Source organism: Linepithema humile, chromosome 2 (genome assembly GCF_040581485.1).
Source record: "Linepithema humile isolate Giens D197 chromosome 2, Lhum_UNIL_v1.0, whole genome shotgun sequence".
NCBI lineage: Eukaryota > Metazoa > Arthropoda > Insecta > Hymenoptera > Formicidae > Linepithema > Linepithema humile.
The window spans coordinates 29,125,498-29,150,631 of NC_090129.1; the positions used below are offsets into that span (position 1 = coordinate 29,125,498).

Below are 25,134 nucleotides of genomic sequence, written 5' to 3' on the forward strand. Positions count from 1 at the left end.
ACTCTTTGACACTATCTTCTTGAGCACTGGACACTATGATAAAGATTGAGCGTTATTATCAACAGCACTTGACCTTTCGGTACTGCAAGATCATCATCACACGAGTCCCTTGAGAATTGTTTAAAAAGATATGAGGGAAGAACAACACTCTTTTCAGTCGAATAGGGGGCAAAATTTAATATTTCTTCCACATCATGTCCCCGTCTCACAACAAATTTGAATACGAGTACGGAGAAAACAACAGCGATAGAATAATTAATGGAAAATCTTAGAAAAAAAGATTTCGCTGAGGAATGTCAAAGGGCGATAGAGGGTAGAAAAGCATACGGGACGGGGAAGGCTCCCCCTGATCGAGGGCGTGTCACTCATCGTATCCCTCGAGGTAAAATCCGTTTCGACCATCCGTGAAAATTACTATCATTAATTTTGTATTTCGTATTCGTAAGAGCGTACGAGGAACGTAGAAATCGAAATAGCAATCCAGAAGCAATCATTCCATGATTCAGAGCCGATTCGAATGTGGTTTGCTGCACGAGATCTAATCCAACCTCTTGGCACACCGAGATATAATCGGTGCCAGAAAGAGAACTTTGATTGCGAATTACGAATTAGTGATATGATTTTCCAGAGCGTTCCAAAACTCAAGTACGTCTTCTTAATGATAAATTCTCAAACCTATTTGAAACAGTAATAATTTTTTTATTTCTCAATTTTATTAATCGATTATTCTTCGGTGAAAACTGCCACTGACAGCTTTCGAGTTCTCAGCTATTGAACAATAAGAGCTTTTTATGAATTGAAAGTTTCGAAAAACAAATAAGCAACAAAGACGTATTCATTAATTTCCAGTTTCCTTTAATAAAGTTTTCATTTGAAGTTTAGCCAAAGAAATGTATAATATTGAAAATATATAGTAGATATCAAGTGACATTATTGGCAGCTCTTTCGGTACTGTCAGAATGCATACACAATGTCTCTTACGAATTATTTAAAAAATTTACAAACAGCGCAATGACCTCCCACGATATTTTTGCTCGAGAAAAATTGATTCTAAATCAATCGGAAAATCTGTCATTAAGAAAACATTTTTCGCATGATAAAATATCTATTCATGAAAGTTTGAATATCGTCAAGAAATTGCTTTATTTTAGCTCGTTTCAATTTAAATTATGTGAACAATTCGTGGAAAAAGCAGTCTCCTAGTTGCAAAGTATTACACATTCATCGAGTGAGACAAAGAGTGGATCGTTAACGGAACCACGTTATTAAACTGTCTACTTCTCATCTATCATACTATCATCATACATAGCCGTGCATCCAGTTCTATAGTTCTACAGTTCTTTTCCCAAGAAGAGAGAGAGATAGACAGAGAGGGAGAGAAAGAGGGAGAAAGAGAAAAAGAGAGCTTACGTGTGGCAAACGGGTTCGCAGCGATTGAACTTTAGCGCGGCTCTAAAAATAACGGCCGTCGTCCGTCCATCCTTCCGCTACTTCTACGACGACGACGCGCATAATTAATCGATCGGTCTCGCGTCTTCGAAAAGCGGGTGTTGAGAATAAAGCATGCCATCGGCGTTACGCGTCCCGGATTCACCGGTCGTCACCGATTATCGTCCGTCGGGACCATCGGTGTACATGAGACACCCATAATCCCCGACGATGAGACACGAAGATCGCAGCTTTGCGCGAGAGAGAGAGAGAGAGAGAGAGAGAGAGAAGAGAAGAAGAAGAAGAAGAAGAAGAAGAGAGAGAGAGACAACCTTGCGGCCCACCGAGCGAGCGAGCTTGCGTGCCCATTGCGGAGCAATCTGCGCAGAAGCGCGCTGCGAGAAAATCACTAAGCGCGTATTTGCATCGGACGAAATGATCGGAGCGGGATTTTCATCGACCCTACAGATCGGACGTTCCTATTCCGCTGATCACTGACAAACATTCGGTGGCGCGAAACTCCAAAGGCGAGACGCTTGTTACGCAGCAAAATCCCATGGGAAATCCGTGAGATATCCGACATTCTTCCATAGATGAGCGGACACTTCCGGAGAGAACCTAGTAATCCTCACTGAGACCGTCTCGATCATGGAATCGTGGTTCTGACTTCCTAGCGCGACGTGTCACCTGTCATTCGCTCGGGTAGAGCACGAGGCAAGCGTCAACGTTGACATTTAGATAAGGCGAAGGCGAAGAAATGTCGCGCGATCCCCGTCAAGGAACAGCGACGCGCGATAGATGCGATTAGTTCTAAAAACGGAACACGTAGGGGAGTGACGGGGAGTGACCGGGGGTGGGAGGGAGGGAGGGGGGGAGGGAAGATATTCAAAACGGCACAGGAGCGTAGAGTAACAATGTTGAAAACTTTACCATGTTCCACGAAGTGTCGCACGAGTGTCAACGAACGGAAGGGTAGGAGAGAGACGCACACACGCACACGGAGGAAGGAGCCGCGCGCGCGAGACAGAAGAAGTGACGAGGAGGAGAGAGAGAAAGAGCGAGGAAGCTTTCGACCCGCGAGCGAGGAAGTTCCTCGCTTTCCTGGTAACGGCACTGACAGAACTGATCACTGGGAAGTGCGGCGGAAACCCGAGGGGGAGAGGGAGAAATAGAAAGAGAGAGGGCGGCACGAGCGAGGAGACCGAGACAGAAAGAGAAAGAAAGAGAAAGAGAGAAAGATAGAGACAGCAGAGCTTTCCGAAGCACCCTTTCTTATCTTTCCCTCTCTCTCTCTCTCTTTCTCTCTCTCTCCCTCCCTCTCTCTCTCTCTCTCTCTCTCTCCCACCCTCCTCTTTCCCTCCCTGGATCGAAGCGCCTGTTCGACAGCGACTGGTCTCCGTCTCGTCTCCTTTTATCTCTCTCTCTCTCTCTCTCTCTCTCTCTCTCTCTCTCTCTCTCTCTCTCTCTCTCTCTCTCTCTCGCCCTCGTTCCTGCCCTCACACACATTCGCTCGTTCGCTGTCCACCATCCGCTCACATTCGTTCTATTTTCCGAGGAACTTGAATCCGATTCACTGATGTATATAACTTGCGGGAGAAAAGCTCCTCCTCGCGCGAGGAGCGCGCCACCGAGATGTCACCAGCCGTCCGATCTGTCACACGAATCAGCTGCGCCTAAAACTGACAGAGACACCCTCCGACAAACCTTCCTCTCCCTCTCTCTCTCTCTCTCACTCTTTCTCTCTCTCTCTTCCACTGTAAGCTGCTCCGTTCTTCCCGTTTCGTCGCCGTGCGAGCCCTGACAAAAGCTCTCTCCGCACAGCCTCGGAAGGCCGCGCGAGCTTACCTCACTCGAAGCGCTCGTGATCGCGCGATCGCGACACGATTTCGCTTGTACTTTTTCTCTCTCTCTCTCGCTCTCGCTCTCCCTCCCTCTCTCTCTCTCTCTCTCTCTCTTGCACTCACTCTCTCCCTTTCTCTCTCGCTCTCTCACACTCGCTCTCTCTTTTTCTCTCTCTCTCTCTTTCTGACAGAGTTCTAAGCACAAACCTTGTCACCCATGGCTGCGGCGAGCGGTGGTTCGGTGAAAGATAGTGGATTAGCGGCGCGGCTTCGGGTGGACCAGAGACTGACTGGCGTTTCGTGTCGTCGAGGACCGCCGGCATCATCGACCCGTGTTCCCCACCGCCGCGATGCCTACCCCCACTGACACGGTCGACACCCCACTCTTCCCGTTTCTGTCCCCCTTTACTCCTACCTCTCTGTTACCAACGGTGTTCATCCCGCGCGTCATGACCCGTCTTACTTCTCACTCCCTCATTCTCTCCCCCTCTCTCTCTCTCTCTCTCTTTCTCTCTCTCTCTCCCTCCCTCTCCCTCTCTCCCTCTCTCTCTCTGTTTCTCGCGAGGATCTATGACTAGGGAAAATTCCCTTTTTCCTCCTTAAATCTCGTACGTGCGAAATTAAAAGTCACGCACGAGAGACCAGAATTCAAAGAATCCCGTGTAGCCCTCCTTACTTAATCCTTTTTGCATTATCAGTGTGCGAAAAAAAAAATGACCTTGTGTCAGTCCGTCGTGTCAGCGCTCGCGTAAACAAATATACAAGTCATTTTCGAGTGTGCTGCTGCAAAACTCGAAATAAGGGAGACGACGAAAATTACGGCACACATTTCCCACGAAAATTTCCTACGAAGTAAAAACAATCCTCGATCCTTGACGGAGGACGAGAGTTGTTTTATTCCGTCTTCCTTATTTCCCCGGTTCGGTTCATCCGACGGCGAATAAATTCTATTTGTCGAATGGAGGGGGACGGAAGGGTGGAAAGATTCGATTGCGAATCTCGATCGATTTCGAAGAAGCTCGACACGACGATAGCTAGTGGCGGCGCACAGGAAGTTACGAATATCCATCCCAATTAGCGAGTTACCTAGGACCTAGAGCGCGCCGCCACCCAACGGGGCTCGGCAGCCCCGCGACTCGCTTGCAGGCACCCCCTCGGCCCCCCTTTCGTGCTTTCGCCCCCTCCCTGCGTGCCCCTCTCTGCGGTCGTAACAACACCCGCTTCGCCGGCGAAACCGGGTTGCGCGCGCAATGCCCGTCGCGTTCGCCAACACCGACGACGACGACGACGGCGGCGACGACGACGACGCCGACGACGACGCCGACGACGACGACGACGACGACGACGACGACTCTTCGTCGCGACGCTACCGCCGCGCAACATCGCGCTTCGGTCCGCGCCCCCGAAACGGCAGAGCGCAAGCTCCCCGCGCGACCGGTCCGACGGTTCTCATTCAGGTCGTTCGCTGGCGGGCAGGAGGGGAAAGACCGAATATCGCGATAAAATTCAGGGCGAGGATGAATCCAGTCGAGATTACGCATGGATTACGAACGAAAGCCGATTAGACGCATATAATGATACAAGGGCGGAAGGAAAGGGAGAAAAGAAGAATGACCGAGGTTTTTCAGACCGGCAAATTCGTTCGCCAGTATTGAAACTGCGAATTTTTTGAAGCGAGAGGGAGAGGGACAAAGACTAGACTTAGATTATCGCAAGAAGGAGGGTTAAGAGGTGAAAAAGCCAACAGAGGGAATGAATATTAGCCGATTGCTCGGCGGACTAAAGAGTGGCTCTCTGGGGAAATTTTACGAAGAAGAACGAGGCCTCGGTGGTGAATTAGTCGCGTTAAGTAGAAGACAAGGGGCAGTAGAAAGATCTGAGGGTGAAAATTGATTGGACTCGTTTCGCCGCGATTAATGGGGCTCCCGATACGAAGCGAACGGTGATAAACGGAGAACTTATTTGTTTGAAGCAGTTTCGCTATTGCCAGTAAACGACGAAACTTACTTAGACACTCTAACGAAACGCATGTCATTATCGAAGGGTAAAAATACGGACGTGAAGGTATTATTTTTATCGTTCGCCTGTCGGAAATAAAATTAAAAGTTAAAGAGGAACGAGCGCAAGGTTTGTAGAATTCGCAGCGGACCGACGTAATCCGCTTTATGGAAGCTTTTCGCAGAGATTTTTGTTATGTTTGATCTAGTCTATTTTTTTTTTTTTTTTATTGAGACCAAAACGATTGATTTTCGGAATCGCGACTCTTATGTAAAGCCGTTAAATTCGAACAAGTTTATAGCCATTTCTGTTCGCTATTGCGGCATTTAAGCAATCTTCATAGCAAAGCCGGCGAAGAAACAAATTTGTAGCATGTACTCCTCTAATGCCGCTAAGGGTCCAGTCAAGGTTGCTTCTTTAATTAATACAAACGCGAACGCGATTCTGTCCTTAATGAAGCAAGACACCCGGAAACACCGAGCTTGAATATCCACCGGCGTACAGGAATAACTCGTCGCACGACTGTGTAAACGCTGTTTTATGCATTGTGGTGATGCGGGATGAGCGTCAATTCTTAAACACAAAAGCATATTTTCGTAACATCGCGCAAAATGTATCCAGCAAATTACTATTGCATTAATTAAACATCAGAGATGAAACGCCTAAGAGATTATCTTATTCGTTTTAATGCCTTCTCTACGTGTACACGAGGACTCGATGTGTTTCATAATACTTTCTGCAATAATACCGTGCATAAATTTAACGGAGATCTCACGTTGTCACCGCGCATTCCGCGTGCTTAAGAGTCTACGGACTTAAACAGTGTATCTACAGACGCTACAAAGAAGGCACGTGTCTGAGATAAGAAAATTTTCAATCTGAACCTTATTTAATTAAGCTTTTCATATAACTAGCGTTGTACAAAAGCGATAAAACTTTGCTGCGCTTCTCTCATATCCTCAACAATATTATAAAACTAACAGAAATTAGTGTCGAAAGTACAAAAATTTATCGTGCAACAAGAAAAAAAGTTTTTAAATAATTCTAATATTTGATGTGTCAGAAAATTTTTTATTGCGAAAAAAATCGGGGTTTTAAAGGATTTAATCATTATCAGCTGACGACCACGCGAAGAAAAGTCACTCGGGTCGCGTTGAGAGGCACTGCGAACCGCGATCTGTGCTACTGGGCTATGCGTTCGCGTCACACGGGCGCTTTGCCCGACCGACCGACCGACCGACCGACTCTACTTGCTCTGTTCCCGTCTTCCTTTCTTTCCCGCCCGTCGCGTTTCGTCCGTTTCGTCCCGTCGTCTCTCTTACCACCCTCGCTGCACTCTCTGTCTCGCTCCAGCAGCCAGCCGTTCGCGGTATGCGTTACGAGCCAAGTTTCAACTTCCAAGGGTGGCATTTCCGCCACCTTTATTCGGGACACCGCGGCCGTCTGTCGCGCGGGAGACCGAGTTTCCATCTTCTTCTCTACCTCGCGCATCGGATCAGAGAAAGTACCGCGAGCCCCCAGGCAAAAAGTCCTCGAAAGTTTACGATTACGCTGGGAATGCATCTTGTAACATAGAATGCGAGAGAGGGAGTTTAGATTCTTCCTGTCACACAAGTTTTTTCCTTTTCGCAAAATCGAAATCGACTTTACCTTAACAAAAACTCGAAGAAATTGATAATTTTTATAGGATCGATGCTTTTCTATTCCTTTCATATTCAATATTGTACGATGGCAATAAGTGGAAGCAATAAAACTTTGCTTAACATAAATAAACGTCCCACGTATTTCTTATACTTCTATCGCGCAATATTATACAGAGTGTTTCATCCTGTATTAATTAAACAGGGTTTTTCAACGAAAAATAACAACACGTATTATTTCTGCTCTCGCCATACGTTGTTATTTTTCGTTGCTGTCACGCCTAGAGTGTACTAACCGCGCGCAACGCGTGATTATTCGTCAATCCTTTTTAATTAATATCCCAATTATTATTGCAAAAATTGCAAAACGGTAAAGGACTTTTCTGTTCAGTTTACCGCACTCTACCCGCACACGAGCGTTGGCATGGACATTACGAAACACCCTGTATAAAACTAATAGCATCACAAATGTAATTTTACAATGCAATATTTAAAAAGCTTTTTCTGACTCCACAATGGCACACATGGATCATTTGTCCTACAGACCTTTGTAATTTTCGAACCTTTTAATTCTAAAATTATATATTTCGAATAAAAAAGTTCGGGTTTCAAAGGTTAAGTCAACAAACGGATTGAAAATCTGTTTGAAAGAGAAAGAGATTTAATATTTAAAAAATTGGAAAATTGACAGATAAAAATTTCCCTCGATATTTTCATATATCATAAAAAATTTCGTCGTCTGAAAGAGCAGAGCTGTTTGCTACCGTCGTATTAGTAAATACAATAAAGTTCCGTCACTCAAACGCTTATAGAAATATTAATAAAATGCCTGCAAATAGAAATATAGATTTATCATCGGTCCTTCTGTCATTCCCGATGTATACATTTGTTCAAGCGAAATTAATTTCGTCTGCCTGTCGCAAATTTGCGACATCGTTATTTTATGGCCATTTTCAACAAAATATGTAATGCACGACATTTTAACGCAATCGCAACGTGCATTTTCTAGTGACCTATTCGCTTCAAAATTCAATATTGATGTATTTAAACTCATCATTCGCTCTGTGCAAATGTGAATTTCGACTTCGCGTCGCGCTGTACAAATTTCGTTAACATTTGGCGTACTTGCTATCGCTGCCATTTCTCCAGGCGAGAGAATAAATGATTAATTATCAAATTAGAGCAGCGATTATTTTTCCTAAGCGGTTAACGCCGGGTCGCTCCCAGACGTCGAGTCTTTACGATGAGTCATCTCATTACTCGAATTACCGGGTAATTACCCGTCATCGCCGCCAGGCATGGATCCGTCACGGTATAGAAATCCACGAGCCTACGGGCGTGAAATATATTCAGCATGCGTTAACGAACGATCTGGAGAAAAAATGCAAATTATCCAAATCGACACTGACATTCTCGAGGGATACTAAAATTTCAATTTTAATTTTATGATTATTTTACTGGTTTAAAAAGCGCTAAAATTCGTCACGGATAAATTCCACGCATATTCAATATTTGAGTTTCCGTTTTCTCGCATCCTGAAAGTTGAGTTTCCTAAAAAATGACCGCAAGTTACGACGTAATTACGGAGAGTTCTCGGAAGTTTGCTCGCTCAACGAATCGACCTCTCGCCTCAAGAAATATTGGCGAAATTATATATTTATAAAACGAGACGGCGGAGTTTCGCGGTTTTTTCTCACTCTGAAAAGATCGTGTCTTTTGAAAGCTTCTAAATGGACCGCGCGCGTGTATATTCGATGCGTCCGTCGGTTCACGCTCGAGCTTTTTTCCCGCTCTCGTTTCGTCATCGTCACATAGGTCACGGGTTGCCGTAAATAAAAAATGAAATGGAGAGGAATAAAATCGCGCGATCGACCTAGAAAAGAAAAAAAAAAAAAAAAGAGGGAGGGAAGACTACATGCCGCGGAAGGAAAGCTCGGCCGGCGGAAAGAACGAACAGAAAACGCGCGGAGGAGGCGCGACAAAAAATTGCCGCGTGACATTATGAAGGCGTTCGATTGTCAATAATCCGATAGGCAACCGCTCTCCGAGTCAAAGGGCTAACGTACGCCTCGCTCACGTCACCTGACGCGGGATTAGTCGTACCGAAGTACTCGCACGTGTGTGTCAAATGTGTAATAATAACAATGTAAAACGGCAATGTTGCGACAATGGTAATAATAGCGTTAATAAAACAAAAATACCGCGACTCGGAGAGAATGAAAATATTTATAAACTGTATACTTTCGTTCTATGTGTGAAGGATGAAAGATAAAAGCTCAGAGATAAAAGAGTGAATATCGGTCATGTATGTAACATTTTCTGTCGCTGGCAGCTCGTAGAAAGATAATCGTTCTGCCTCCGTCCTAAAGTATGATAGCACTGATATGCCACGATAAATGGCGAAGATTTCAAAGAACGGGGATTGTTACTTTAACATGCGAAAGCGCACGGTATTCTGGCATTCAATATATGAAAATTCTCGTTAAAAGCTCAAAGCTTCTCTGCAATTCGTTCGCATATCAAAGCGCGGTACTGTGCAATACCTTAACTCATATCACGGAGAGTTTGACGATAAGCGAAATTACCGCTCAGTTTTTCCCTCTTTAATGTCTTATATTGTCCAAAGTTTTCGACTCGTTAAATAATTTAAAAAAAGCGCCCTGACATTCCATAATACTAGTTTAGAAAAAAAAAAAAATCAAATAACACCGGCGCAAATATACGACGAGTAAAAGAAGCGTTGCTTTTTTGACTCGGACTAATATATCGACAGCAATATTTGTACGCACGATACAGAGGAAAGAAACGCAATATGCGCGCTATTCATTTGCATCCATTGTCCAAAAGAGAGATCAATCCTTGCGAGAAACGTAATTTACTACAAGATCGGACCCGCGTGTCTGCGCCGCGAAGTTTCTGGCGCACACCGAGCATATTTTTGGGGTTTGCGACACGAATATTTATAAACAACTCTTGCGACGAAAGATGCAAAGCGCGCACACGCGTGCGTGTCTCGTGACGTGGCCGAGATGAGGAGCGCCGATAACGAGAACACGACTTCGCCACTGCGTCAATGAGATTCCGCCTGTTCGTCGGTGTCAGCGCGGTGCTAGATTCTCGGTACAGTATCTGCACGCGACTAAGTGTCTCCCCCCCCCCTCCAGCCTCCTCAACGGCTCTCAGCTTCGTTTCAGAGAACGACAAGACACACGAATATTAAACGATAACTGGGGATAAATGGCATAAATTATAACGTTGAAGTATAATATTAGACGATTGACATTTCGCGTCGGTTTGCCGAGAGTAAGTCAGTCTCCACCTCGACTTAAATTAGAACTTATACCTCATAAATTTATAATGATGCAGAAATTTAGATAGCTTAACATATTTGCTTAATAATAAATTATTTTAATGATGACTATTGTTCTTCATTTATCCACTCGTCTATGATTAATTATCATTTATCCTTTCATAGATAAGTAGATAAATGATTAACTATCATTTATCAGAAATCGTGTAGATGTAAAAATCGCGGCGATGGTGAGTACGCAAATATTAATGAAACTTGTTGTATAGCAATGAGAAATCGAGACTCGGTGAATTTAACACACGAATATTGAATTTTGAGACATTTCTCTCGGATTACTGGAAAATACACGTCGCAATTGCGATATTATGTTGCGCATTACTTCGTCAAAAATAAAATAACGATGTCGCAAATTTACGACGGCAAAACAAAATTAATTCCACTTGAATAAATGTATCTATCGAGAATAACAAAAGGATGATAAATCTGTATTTCTATTTGCAGATGTTTTATTAATATTACTGTAAGCGTTCGCATGGCGCACTATTGTTCTTCATTTATAAGCGTTTTGCACAAAATGCAAAGTGCGAGAAATCAAAACTTGCAATAATAAGAAAGCGAGGAGGAAAAAGTTGCTTCATATTTCCGATATTTTATTAATTGCATCGCTCTATATAGTTTTGTAAACTAATGATAATACCAGCCGATGTTTTTTTCGTTCAGTCGTTTGAAAGTAAATATCGGCTCCGATAAGAACGAGCCAATTGAAATCGATAAGAATGATGGAGAGTACTCGCGGTCTTCTATTCCGATAAGGTGAATCTCGACCGCTGATAACGAATGATCCGGGTGTGGCTGATCGTGAACGCGCGCGCGCACGTACATTATCGCGGTAGTCACAATTGCGTTGGCGTCAGTTTCGCTATCAATTAGATAGCGCGATTTATCGCACCCCTGAATCGCCGTCGCCGTCGGTCGAATCGAAAAAGATTCGAGAATAAAAGAGACAGAAATGAGAACAGCTGAGCGGCCTAATTGAACTCTGCTGGCGCGTGTTAATTATTCGTTAATTATGAACTCACACGATTTCGTTTACGACTGAACAAAGATACGAGTGAGTCAAGCGTACTTCATACTTCGGCGAAATGAATAACGAATGGTGGGTTTTTTTTTTTTTTTTAATAATACAAAGTCAAGAGATAATTCTAGAGGAAAAAAATATTAGAAAAATGTTATTTGAGAATTAAAAAGAGACAAGAAAGAGGTCTAACGTTATTTCAAGTATCATTGTCGAATCTCGGAATAATTATATACGACTCCTGGTTTGCTTGATACAAATTGCGGTCAATGCTAATTTACGAATGCATGCGGAGTATTTTGGCACTCCTCGTAATGAAAGACACGCGCGGAAAGCGGTGTGTTTGTCGCCGACGATGAGGAAATTGCTCTCGCGCGCGCGTGAGCGCCAGGCCGGCCAGAGGTTTATCTCGTTTTCTCGTTTATCCTCCTTCAGGCCAGCCTCCAAGGAGACTCTCGGTCCAGGCACGCTCGTAGCCGGTGCTCATCGAGCGACCCGCTGGGCGATTCGCGATGACGCGAGTTACGCAATCGGTGCCGGCGACTGGCCTTGCGCCAATCTCGCGTATCACTCACTTACGCACTCCCGGGGGCCACTCTTCTCCTCTGTCGCAGAGAACTTTGCCGAAGCGGAGAGAGGACACGAGGAGACGAGATATACGATAGAGGCGCGACGAGGAGAAGGAGGACGAGGAGAGGCGGGAAGCGTATTGCGAAACACGCGCGTACGTGGAGAGACTCGTGGCGGCGTGCGTCACACGGACGAGAATTGCTGCTGTATGCGCCTCCGTATATTCGCGATGATACGTTTCGATAACGGGCCCGCTCGCATCGACTGCCAGTTTACGGCTCTTAATTCAATTTCCTCCGCGCGCGCGCGCGCGCGTCCGTATCGCTCGTATCACGGGATCCGCGAAAACTTGCGATCTTCGATACGAATGAAGTTGTCATTTGGAGAGACGGACGGATGTTTTCGCCAAAAGTGAAAAATATGTTTTCAGAAGGAGATTTCGGAGGAAAACCTCTTACCGCTTCCGACGATAATACGTTTCGGATAAATTAATAAAGTGACAATTGAAAAAAAGATATATTTATACACAGAGCACATGGAACAAATATATCTGATACGATGGATGAGATTTCAGATGGATTACAGATGGATTTGAGTCGCTGAAATAATTTAGAAAAAGAATATCTGTTTGTTCGTGAGTTCTGTTAGGCAATTTAACCTTATCTCTATATACTTGATTATCTATTATACCGGGAAACATCTCCAAGAAATCTCTATACTATAAATCTCTCCGAGAGAGATCCTAGGTTTCCTTGTGATATTTCCTTCCCCTCATAACCGAAGGTTCTGTCTAGGTCATGGAGCCCCGGTACAGTTGCACCGATTGCACAATTACGTCACCGGACGGCGCAATCTCATTCGACCATTGGTTTGCAAATGAATGCATTTGGTCAGCTGTACAGGCCAGTAAACATTAATTTCGAAAAATAATGGAGAAACGTTAGAGAGTTGTGGAAATTCTCTCATCTAAATCATATCGGCGAATATTAACGAGCCTTTTGGGGATATATTCGTTTCGACTGTTATAATAAAATAAAATTTGTCCTACATATGTTGATAAGTGTCCTGTGTACCAGCGAATCCAGCCGCAAAATTACCGAATTTATCTATTAATGAGTTAAAATAAAATATATAAACAATAACAATAAAAAAAAGAGCCATTCAGCACGAAAAGGTTAAAGGTGCATACTTTATATTTCTTGCAATAATTTAATTATATTAATTATATTCTCCATGTTTCTGGTATTTAATAATTTTTTTGCTTACAAATAATTGATTACAAATCAAAGAGCCCATATTCTACTAATATTTCAATTTTTCATGAAAATTTTATATTAAAATTAAAATATAAATAAAAATGTGGCACACGTGCGCTCTCAATCTCAACTTTTAGCAGCGCTTGAAGGATGTTCTCTCGCATCGTGCATACGTTAAGATGCCGTGAATACTCATCGCTAATCACTCGATATGTCATACGCGAGCGCGTAATGCATGTGTGTATTAAAAATGCGCGACGTCGTCGCCGCCGTGGTGGTCATCGTCATCGTGTTATGCAACTTGCGCTTATCGGGCTATCGTAGTGCCGAGCACGACCGGTACGTCACAGGCGTGCGTGCGCGCGCGCGCGGCTCTAAATCGTCAGATTAACGAGCGTTTAAAGTGTGCGAACTGGCGATATGAGCGTTTTTTAAACTACCCGTCTGTTGTTGTATCCGTCGATAAACCGCTCCGAATCGCCGCATTCTAGGAGAAAGCGATACGCTGCGTAATGCACTGGTTTTACGACGCGTCGCGACGTCAAGGGGGGAGAAACACGAGGAGGGAACTGTCGATCCACGGAAATAGATCCCTCGCCCACGATTTCGTATCGCGATATTCCCGCTGAATGAGAAGAAATCGAAAGATGAATCGGATTTCTAAATTCTTCTCTTTGTCGTCCGCGATATTCAAAGTCATTCCCCGTTAGATACACTCTCGTCGACCGGGAAAAAGGTAAAAGTTCGCTCACCGCGAAGTGAATGTTGTACTCACAATCATTATATAGGTATATATACTTTTCAAGTACGAATATTTAACTCTTTGTGATCCCTACGACAAATACATCATCTGCGCTATGTAATCCTTGTTATAACAGAATGTCTCTGTTCAAATCTTGGAAGAAAATTTCCTGCGAATTCTATGATTTTCCACGTATTTTCGATCAAAGCCAAGAAAGAAATTAAAGAAATAATTCAAGTATCTCGTGTAACCTTATTTGCACTAAATTTATTGTTATGAGTCGCTCGAGTCGTTTCTTATTTATGAAGGAAGAATTAAGAGCCTATCAAGTATCAAATTGATTCGATAAAATATTGTGAAAAAGTTAAAAGATAATTACAGAATAATAGTAAAATCCTCGAAGAAATATTTTCAACAAAAATTATTTAGTTTCAATAAGATCGCGTGATTTTTTTAAAGCGAAAAAAATTCTCTGACGATTATCCAGATAGTAGACATCTTGTATGATGCATCGACAGAAATAAATTCTTAGAAGGTATCTCATAATTATAATGATAAAAATCACAATCTTAATTGCTATATAATGGACGAGGACATGTTGAATATAGTTATCACGTGATTTTATCGTTATTTAAAATTCTCGCGAAAGCGCATCGTCCTTGATGCGTAGTCCTATTCCTTGCATTTTATTTTTGGTACTCTCACGAGAAACTATCCGCTGCAATACGTCACAATGTGAGAGGCTTTCTGCAAAACACCGCGCGATGAATAACCGCGTCGAAGTGCGACAGTCAATCTCGAAAGTTGCGACGAGTCGGAAGAGCCTGGTTGGGACACTGCGTCGGCGGATGATAAATAAAAGAGCGGACTCGCGCAATGCAAACAACGCGATCCGTGACGTCATCTGGCTACTGGCCATTTCGCTATTATTATTCATCGCGGAGATGAAAAAAAAGAGAGACAAAAGCGGAAGAGGCACATGAGAAATTAATGGGTAATAGGTCTGTCCGCGTTAATCGCGCTTTTTCGCGCTTTCTGCATTTGAGAACGAAAATGTTCCGATAGGAAAAAAAAGAGGAGAAACAAAGTTCAGAGAGCGAAACAAGCAGTCTTAAGATTACGCAGAATTACTTATCGCAGAGTTCGACTATCGGAGGTCACTACGCGTGTTATGCTCTCTAACACTAAAAAAAAGTCTAGTTGATTCAAGATTCCGGTTGAATCTACCGGATTCCCCATTAATGCAACCGGATTCTGATTGAATCAACTAGATTTCCTATTAATGCAACCAGAATTTTTTTCCATTTTTTTCCAGTAAATACGAGCCGAAAGACATCTACATATATTCAACAATTTTCTCCTATATCGACAGACCTATGAAACAATGGAAACAGTATATCACAGTTTAAACACGGAAAATACTAGTGGAATCCACGTACTTCGCCGTAACGTTGAATAAACACACACACGATTGATTCTTTATTTACTTGTTCATCTCGAGCAACATTCGTGGAAAAGCGTTCATACGATTCTTCGGCCACTGCACAGTGTGTATCTAAATTCTACTCGATATGGTGTATATTCTAACATATACAACTAGCAATCTTGATTTTAATAGCAAATTAAACTTGAAGTCAATTTTTTCCTCAACGAAAATATTAAGAGACCAATATTTTTCATTATAAACTGAATTGAGACGAAATAGAAGAACTTTTCAACTTTAAAAAACTTATAAACAACAGAGATATATTGCTCAACTAATTTCAAATAAATTGTATTTTCATGAAATTTTAATCTAAAACTTTACTACACAAATAAGTCACGATCTTCCGTTCTTTCGTTAATGAAAAGTTAACTCCAAATTAATCAGAGAAGTTGTCGTTAAAATCAAGGCTGCGAGTTGTGCAACACCCTGTAACAATGCATACATCTTCTCTTCTCTCTCATTGTGAAATTTTTTAATTTGATGCGTTTAACACGTAAACGAAGTTCTCGACTTCAGTTTCACGTGACACCGACCACCTTCTGACACATCACGGTCGTCACCGGTTAACTCCGGTTCGACCGCACGTTTCACGCCGTGCCGAGGGCGTTCGTCTGCACACTCGATCCGGATCGAACCGGTAAACCGGCGACTAGCGGTCTCGCGAGATTCAATTCGCGCGCCGACACTTAATACACCGGATTACCTCATCGATAAGAAATCCACGCGCGAAGGCCTGCTTTTCCTTATCGTAAGAAGAATTTCGAACATGGGGCACATCGCATTTCAAGAAGTTTATCAAAGAAACACTGTTCATTGTAAAATAAGCACGTGCTGATAATATAAATGTATTATGATGTTTCACTACTGATTATTTTACAAATGCCACTCGAGTAAAATTTCTTGTTTTCCTTTTTGTAATTTATCACGTAATCGTGCGGATAAACTTGAAAATTTTTAATGCAGAGATTTCTCTATAACTATAAATACTGTTTGAGTAGATCTAAAACACTATAAAAATGCATGTATAAAAAGAAGATTAATTTATTTAAGAACTGCTTAAAGTTCTGCTGCAAACTTTTGAGCGATATACTCAGACTTTTGGATATTACTGGCATGCTTCCGAAGATATTTTTATATACAAAGTTTCGAAACATAAAGTTTTCCGAAAAATGTGTAAAGAATGCAGTTTTCTATGGACTTCAATAAACATTAAATTAATTAATAATGATAACATCAAATAGCGTTGATATTTAATTAGAGAGCGTGGAATATTATAATATCACATAGTGTTGCTAAACAGAAATGTAAATTAGCTTGGATATGCATTACGAAGAACACTCGTGCATACTTAAGTTTTCGCGTAGAATTACAATTCGCGAAGCATTAAGTTCGCGCGAAGTCTGGAGAATTTCAATCCGTCTGACCACCGCGTGTCTTTTTCTACTGCAATCGTTTGCTTCGTTACCCAGGATTACTACTCGACGAATTGAGGTACATGTGAAACTGAAAATTGATTGGAAACCGTTTTCAATCTGCTCACGTCCATTCTCAATTTCCGGCGATGTAATTTTTTCCCGGTGAAACTTGCATAGGCATGAAGCTATTTTATCGGTGTATACTTTTTTCGCGAATTATTTATCAGAAACTAGGTTAAATCTTTCGGGATTCTATCGGTGGATGCACCCCACGACTATACCGCTCGAGAAGGAGAGCTGCATTCTTCACACTTCCGGATTCTTTAAAACTTTGTATCTTCGGAAACATGTCAGTAATAGAACACTCTATAATTTTTAGATAAAATCAGATACAATTATTTGACACTGACAAAATCCGATATCTATTTATAGACGCGTACTATTTTAGTAAGTTTCAAAATTACAATAACAAAGTTATATATTTATCTAACAATTCACACAAATAAATTAATATGTCCTTATAAATATACAATTTAATATTTAAAAATAAAATTGATTACATACGCGCGCGCGCACATATGTTTAATTAATTGATTATATGTTTATTCCAAATTGTTTCATTCCATCGCAATATTGCTAAAGAAAAAATAAAACATTTTATATGAATTAATAATACAATATTATCAATATAATTATTTGCTTATTTTGGCAACAAAATTTGTAAATAAATTTGCAACGCAATAAAAACACACAAAAATAAGACAAATAGCTTATTTCTAATAATAAAGCTATTTATTTTATCGGTATGTGTACTTGATAAAAAAAATATTTATAAAACAAACAATAAAGAATTTCAACAGTTTTATATCTAATCTTTTTCGATACAATTTTCGACGATTTTCGTTCGACAATGTCCAAGCTGTCTCGCAAGAGCGATTTCTTGCGCTCGACATTCGGTCAAGGCTTTTATTCGGAGCAGCTTCCGGTAACCAGATTCTGTAGGTCGGCAAAACCAATGACCCTAATCGTCTTCCCGATATACTACGACAGCGACTCCTCGAATAACAGTTATCGGAAAAGTGCGGAAAAGTCTCGCCGCGTGTCAAAAGGCAGGACACAAGAGAAGGATTTATTTAGGATTTATTTAGGATTTATTCGAAGGATTTACTCGGAAGCATGAAAAAGGTTCGCAGCTAAAATCACGCCAATTCTTTACATCTGCTTTCGAGCTTCGAATATTGACAATCGGACACTTTATGTAGTAAAAAAAAAATATTCAAAAACATATCATACGATCAAATCAAATGGAAAACATACTCCGAGAACAGCTTAGATCAAAACAAAATCTGCGAAAATGATAATTCACAGTACGATGAGAAAATGGAGACAATATTTGCGCGCACAAATTCATCACGGCGCGTACTACATCGAGTTAAATGACACGGCTTAAATCTTAAATTTCCAGACGTCTTACTTCCGCCCTTTTCGTCCGCCTTAAACGGCCGATTCACCGGGAGCGAAACGCAGGAGTCGCCGCGGAAATTCTCGGTGTGATCTCGTTACTTCGCGCAGATTATGTCTTACGACCGTCGTCCGTGGACCTCGTTAAAAGAACGCGCGCCACGTACGCGCCGGTTCGCCAGTGTCCGCGGCGGTTGACCGTGACTGTATCTGCGTCGGAGGAAGAGACACATTACGCTCAATCTACCTCCGTTGCTCCGCTTCGCTTGCTCTCGAGTCCGACTTCTCGCGAGAGAGAAACGCGAAAAAAAAAAAGCGCGCCGCGCCACGCCGTGCCGGCCGGTGCGTGACTCATTCGCGCGAAGCGCATTCGCGGTCCGCATCGCGAACGTAATGCGATTAAGTTAAAGAGAGCCGATCGAGTCATCATCTTTGCACTGGAAAAAGAGGAAGTTGAAAGTTCTCGGCGTGTTCTCGCGCGTGCAGCGCATTCGCGCTTCGCGTGTCACGCCGCGTTTCTGCATCGCAAACAGTAATGCGATCAAGAATTATCTTTGTCGAATATATCCCTTTATTGAATTCCCGGAAACACAAAATCGCTGGAATGTACACAACGAAGATAGTATTAAACGACATTCCTCGACTTGTGTCGACCTCTTGGAATTTGCAATTATAGAGAGTTTAGCGCAACAATGATATTACACAATTTCTAAAGAACTTGAGAAAATTGAGCTTATTCCCTTAAGCGACCGAAAGTCTGGATGTGCGTGTAGTTTCGGCGGACGCAGTCCGACTGTTGCGAAAGATTAAAAAAGGAATTGAATTTAGATTCTAATTTCCTTAAGAGAATTCTTTAAAGCAGAAATACAGTATTTTATTAGATCAAAGGAGTCAAACACGAAAGCGTTGTAGTTTTTTTAAACAAAATTTTAAAAAATCTCAAATTTCTTCCAAATGAGCAAACTGATTTATGATGCTTAACATTCTTTATCAGTAATATTCTCCACCACTAATCCCCATCGAGTACATTATCTCTTTTATATCCATATCCAGGAAATCGATCGAAGAGAAAATTAATCAAATTACGGCTTTAATCTATCGGCATTGAAATGAAATTAGCTCTTAATTAGTCTTTCATGTAATCCTACCAAATTCATTACACTCATTACCTATTTCCTTTTATTATTTTCCTATTTGCACTAGATTAATTCCAACAATAGAAAGATTATTATTCGATGCTCGCCGATTATTCCGGGCGAATCGTCGCCCGGAATACACGAAATACTTGTCGATGCAAATGAGTTAGAGCGGAGGAGGCGTAAGAGCGCGACGGGCGCCTCGTTATTCGATTCCGATGTGTCGGCAGTGTGTGCGCGCGCGTGTGCGTGCGTGCGTGTATGTGTGTGTGTGTGTGTGTGTAATATGCATAGTGGCAACTGGAGAGAACGCCGCGCACGCGGGTCCACGCGATACGCGGGAACGCGCCGGGAGGAAAAGATCGGCGGCGCTTTCGCGGCCGCCGGAAAAGAGACGGCCGTGCAAGTTGCACGTTGTGCGCGCGTGGGTCTCGCCTCGCCGATGGAAACCGGGCGGTACAGACACGGTGGTGGGCGTGCAATTTCGACACAGAACGACGAGCAGTTAACTCGTTGAACGTCGCCGTTCTCTCCGTCGCGCGTATCCCTGGTGACACGGCACGGTAATGTTGGAGGAAACATTGCACGATACGAGAGACAGGAAAGCCCGAGGGGGAGGCGAAGGGCGGCGCGGCGCGGCGCGGCGCCGTCGGCGTGCGTTAGTAGGGCACATTCGAATATACACCTGAGGCTCACACCCGACTTCACGTCGGTGTAAATTTTAAAATCTAGAATGCACCGGGGGGCGATTCGAGTCTTGACCGAATTTGTAAAGTTAATCTTCTGAGCTATAATTTCGAGTCCGAGTTTCTCACGCACGAGTCTGAAAATTGATTAATTATTATATAGCTCGGCATGTCAAAAGTTACTTTTCATTCATTTTTTTTTTTAATAATTATTTGTGCTGCATTCACAATTGAATCGCGAGTGATTTATCACTGTTAAGTATATTATTAATTATGATTTCGGGTCTCGTTTATCTTTCTCAAAATTATTCTAATTATTCTTTATCATTTTTCTGGTATTCTAATTTCAGTTTATTATGCAAAACAATTGCATATGAATAATGGACAATCATGAAGCGGCATTGCATAATTATCGATTATCCTATAACATCCTGATAATCATATTTTGACAAGCAATTCGAAATTTAGTTAAAATCGCTTCTGCATTGCCCGGAAAAACTGCTTGGAATAATTCCCACAATGTCCGCCTTATCTTAAGTTAGGATTGTTCTCATAAACATTAGTCAAAGTCAACTGACTTTTACTTTCTTTCTAAAGAAAACAAGAGAAATTAACTAAAGTACGTTTAGAACGTTATCTAAAATTTACGGAACCAGGTTAAATACAAAAAAAAAAAAAAAAGAAGGAAATATACCGCCACACTGCGGTATCGCGGCGTTGCGTAAAAATCGAAACACGTCGCGACGGCGATGTATAGTTTGACGGGCACTTTGTCGGATTTCCCCTCGGCTTGTCAATTTCGTCGAGCGAAGGCGAAACAATGCCATTCATTTGTGACGGACCGGCGTTTTTTGCCGTCCGAAAAGCCCACGGTAACCAAACGATAATATCGGCGAATTGAATATAAGTGCAATTATGTAGAGATAAATAGAAGGGGCGAAGGAGGAGGGGTGGAGGGGGGGCGGGGGAGGGAGCGAGGGGGAAACGAAGGAAGGGAGAAAGAAAGGATAGAAGTCGGCGGGCCGAGGGGTGAGACGGGAGGTCCTCGAATAAGGGTCGGGAGGGTGGGAGGGCGATGGTGGTTGTATCGACCGCGCCGCACTGCGGGGCTTTATCCCCTCCCGCGCGCCGTCGCCGCTGCCGCCGCTGTTCGCCACCGTTTCTCTCTATTCGCTGACACCCTTCTGCCCATGCAACTGCCCCCTGCCAGCCAGCCCCCCCCCCTCCCCCCCTCCCCCCTTCGACACACATACACACTGGCGCGCGGGTCCCCTTCCTTCCCTCCGGAGTCGCCGCTCTGCCTGCACCCTGCACCCCCGCAGTCGGTCAGTAACCCACTCGCTTCCGGGGTAAACGGGGGTTTCCTCCCGAAAACCGAGTGAAAGGGGTGAATTTTTCATCTGCCACCGCACACATGGATCGCCCGAATTTTGCACGGACCCGCGCGCGTTCACCTTGAAATTTCGCGATCGATAAGCGTGCATCGATGGGCAGGCGTTGTTTTAATAATCGCGATACGCGATAATGTGAGGAAAAAAAAAAAAAAAACAGAGATGTCGGTTGAATGTGCGATCGGGTGCAAATAATGCTGAGCGATATTTCTCACTGTCGAAAGAGAGAAAGAGAGAGAGAGAGAGAAAGAAGAGACAAAGAATATGAGAGCTGAGAGGGAGCATTTCCTGATGTATCAGCTGTTTCGTCACGTGAATACAGCGAGCCGCGCGAGGTACTTCCGCTGGGGATAGTAAAAAGTATCGATACGCGGCATTTTTACTCGACGAAGGCGTCATATATCAGCGCTTTCTCTAAGCATCCCTGAGCTCTGCATTCTCGGAAAAGTGCGGTCTTTTTTCAGGTTCCACTCAACTTCGCAGCGATCTGCAGAGTGCTCGAGAACAATTAATCAAGGAAATTGAATGATCCGGCGTGTTTTGAGATTTGTTTCGAACTTTGAACGCGAGTCTTTCAAAAATATATATTAATTTACTGCGCTATATTATATACTATTATATAATACTCGTTATACAACTATCATACATAATGACATAATAAATATGATGAATTATTTGTCAACTAATTTTTTCTCATTTTATTTTCGTCTCACTAAAATCTTAATAAAATTGTTCTTAAACGCCTTATTACAATCACACTTCAAATTATTTACCTTCTTTTAAAAATACTTTTTTTTTTTTTTTTTTTTTTTAATATTCTTTCACGGATTTCTTTTTAACGCGGAAGGATTACGGCGAATAATTGGCGACACAAAACGGCGTCGCTTCAACGAAATCACCGGCTGCTGCGAGGAATAAATCATCACGGTCGGCCGCAGGCGAATGGCTGATCGATCGCTATTGGTGCGGCGTGTACCTGCGCGATTTAATAGCGCGAAACATTATGCAATCGCACGTCGGTTAGACAAATAGATAGCCGACATTATCGTAACTCGCATAACGTTTTACCTAGTTCGCGCGTCGTCATTGGGCCAACTGATCACGGTCATAAAAAAACGATCGCGATTGTGCCTCCGCTGAGAGAAGAATTGCACAATTAATTGGTTCTATACCGATTTCCGCGAGATCGCTTTCCAGGAACGGCGGCGCGCGCGAGCGACCGCATTCAAATTTTCGATCCACCTCCTCGGCCGCTACGGCGCGGGTTACGTAACGCGGTGGACGCGTTACGTAACGTGCCGAACGTGTACGTATATGTACGTGCGATCGCTTTAGAGGGTCGTTTGGATCGAACAACAAAATGTCGAGCAGTGCAGCTCAGCCCTAAACAACCTAACGTGTTAAACGTGGCGTCGATAACAAGTTGCGTGGGCAACTCACGGTTATAATTTTAGGTGCAGGTAAAGATGTCTTCCATTAGAGATGACTAATTAACACTTTGCCCTGCTTTTGTCAAGTTTAGTTCATGCAAAAGCATTTCTTGACATATTCAGAATGTTCCACGATTGGTGACCTTTATTTTAATAAAACAGATTCTCTGACCAGTTTAGAATTGATTTTTTTCTCAAAAATGTCAAGAAAGATCGTTTATCGCAACTTTCTAAATTTTAAATTATAATTCCAAATTTCATCATACACTTATCTTTGTAATGAAACTTTAGATCAAAATTCCATTAAAGTAAAGGCCACACTTGAAATTAACTGAATAATGTGGTTGTATTTGCCCCAGTAAAGTTCAGTTGATGAAAAGCCTATGTTTTTAATTAATTCAACGTTTTCGTTAAAAAAAATCAATTCGATATTTATGAAACCGTTGTTAGAATTAAGGTCACGAGCTGTGGAACATGTCGCATATATTGTACTTATTTTGACGAAAATTTATAAATGTTGTATCGTGTGATAAGCTACGTGACAAGACAAGCTATTAAAGTATTTATAGTTCATTTTAGAAGGACAAATTTCCCCTCTATTTTATTGGATTTTTATGAATTTATGATATTCAGTTTAATACATTGGCCTCAATTTCGTGTTTATTTGATGTGTTATTTTCCGACACATGTATGTTTCAGATATTTTCTGATAACTGTTCATAAATATATTCAGGGAATGTTTAATCAGCTGTTAACGTATGTCAAAACACACAGTAAATTTTCCTATCTGTAAAGCACTTTACTATGTTTTGAATAGTATGTTTTCATGTAAGAAATAGCCATTGAATGCAAAATCCGGGTTGATGCATTCTGTTCGATGCAAAATCCCAGTTGGCGCACCGTAATTTCTCCGCGAGGTTAACACAAATTTTTCAACGAAGCGTGAAATTCTACGAGGTGTCTATTCAAACCTTGGAAAAAATCCCTTGAGGATTCCCTGATTTCCCAAGCATTTCCATTCGAATTTCGAGGCAAAGTGAGAATATCTTCAGATGCAAATTTAAAAAAAAATTTATTTATCACGTTCATATGTAAATTTTTTAATATTTTTTCATCATACAAAATGAAATCATGAAAAAATAATTACAAATTACTCAAATTAAAAATTTAAAAACAAATATTGAAAAAAAAGAGAAAGGCTCGATTCGATTGACTCTTGCGATCGCTCGCAAAATAAAGATAGAAGCCTCAAAAAGACAATTCTAATAAAAATTCCCCGAAAAATTCCCTGATTTTTCCAGGCAGAAAAAATCTCATCAGGAATTCCGGATTTTCCAGATTTTAACAGACACCCTGTTTTATGTTACGCACATAGCGCAGTAATAATAAAAAGAACCATCAACCGGAAGAGCTTAAAGCTATATTAAGACTGCAGGATGGAATTTGCACGATTCGTTGCTCGTTCCGAGAGCCTGAAATTGAGAGTTGTCATTTTCTCGCGAGCGCGCGCCTCCGGCGAGCGCGATTCCACTTTAATAACCTCTCATCGAGTTTATTACCGGGGGAAGGACCGGATTAGAGACGTAGGAGTAGGAAGGACGTCTTATTTGCGGAAGCAGGAATTTCTGCATTTGCGAGCGAACGAGCCGCACTCGTCGCGTCGCCGTCGTATCCGGTTGCGAAGAGGCGCGCGGACAGGAAATAATAAGGTTTCGTCGCCCGTGTTCATCGATTTCCAATCAGCAGTTCGCGCATTTGGCTACCGGCACTGCGGAAACGAGGTGCGTCGAATTAGGAGGCCGCGCGCGCGCGCGTCCATCGATCGTAATCGTCGCGATTACGCGTCGTCCATAATTACAGCGCGATGTTATATCGGCGTAGTTTTTAGCGACCCGGTTCGATTTCGAGGTCGAACGAATTCGACTCGTAAATAATCCTCGCGTTTCCCAAGTGCCGCGACAAAATGTACGCGATGTAAAATGAGATTAAAATGAATCAGTAAATCCTCGCAGTTGAATCGCAGTTAAATGCTTCAACAATATAGAATAATGTAATATTTTAAAAACTGCTTGCCAAATTCGTCATTATTATTGGTAAAGTGGATTAAAATAAATAATTGTGAATATAAATCCAATCTGATTTCAAGTTTAGGAGTGCAAAACATTTTGCCCCTCTTCAGAATTATTATAATAATTGCTGTTGAAAGAAAATAAATCTCCTTTTTTTTGTAACTCGAAAATTAGAAACTCTTGCACTCTTCTTCTCATGT

General features: G+C 42.3%; 1 protein-coding gene across 12 annotated transcripts in view; it reads right to left on the reverse strand.

Annotated features, from left to right (window-relative positions):
- The window catches only part of Atpalpha (sodium/potassium-transporting ATPase subunit alpha), a 72,074-nt gene that overhangs the window by 39,454 nt on the left and 7,486 nt on the right, over window positions 1-25,134 (reverse strand). For 2 of the 12 annotated variants that reach the window (XM_067348512.1, XM_067348511.1), the window contains exon 1: window positions 2,359-2,575. The exons of 6 other annotated variants lie outside the window; for them this stretch is intronic. In XM_067348512.1, the coding sequence (XP_067204613.1) occupies window positions 2,359-2,361 (3 nt within the window). In that variant the 5' untranslated portion in view covers window positions 2,362-2,575. Of the gene's footprint in view, window positions 1-2,358; window positions 2,576-3,476; window positions 3,636-25,134 lie in introns of those variants that run through there. 4 more of the 12 variants (XM_067348514.1, XM_067348510.1, XM_067348509.1 and 1 more) reach the window with 4 other exon arrangements.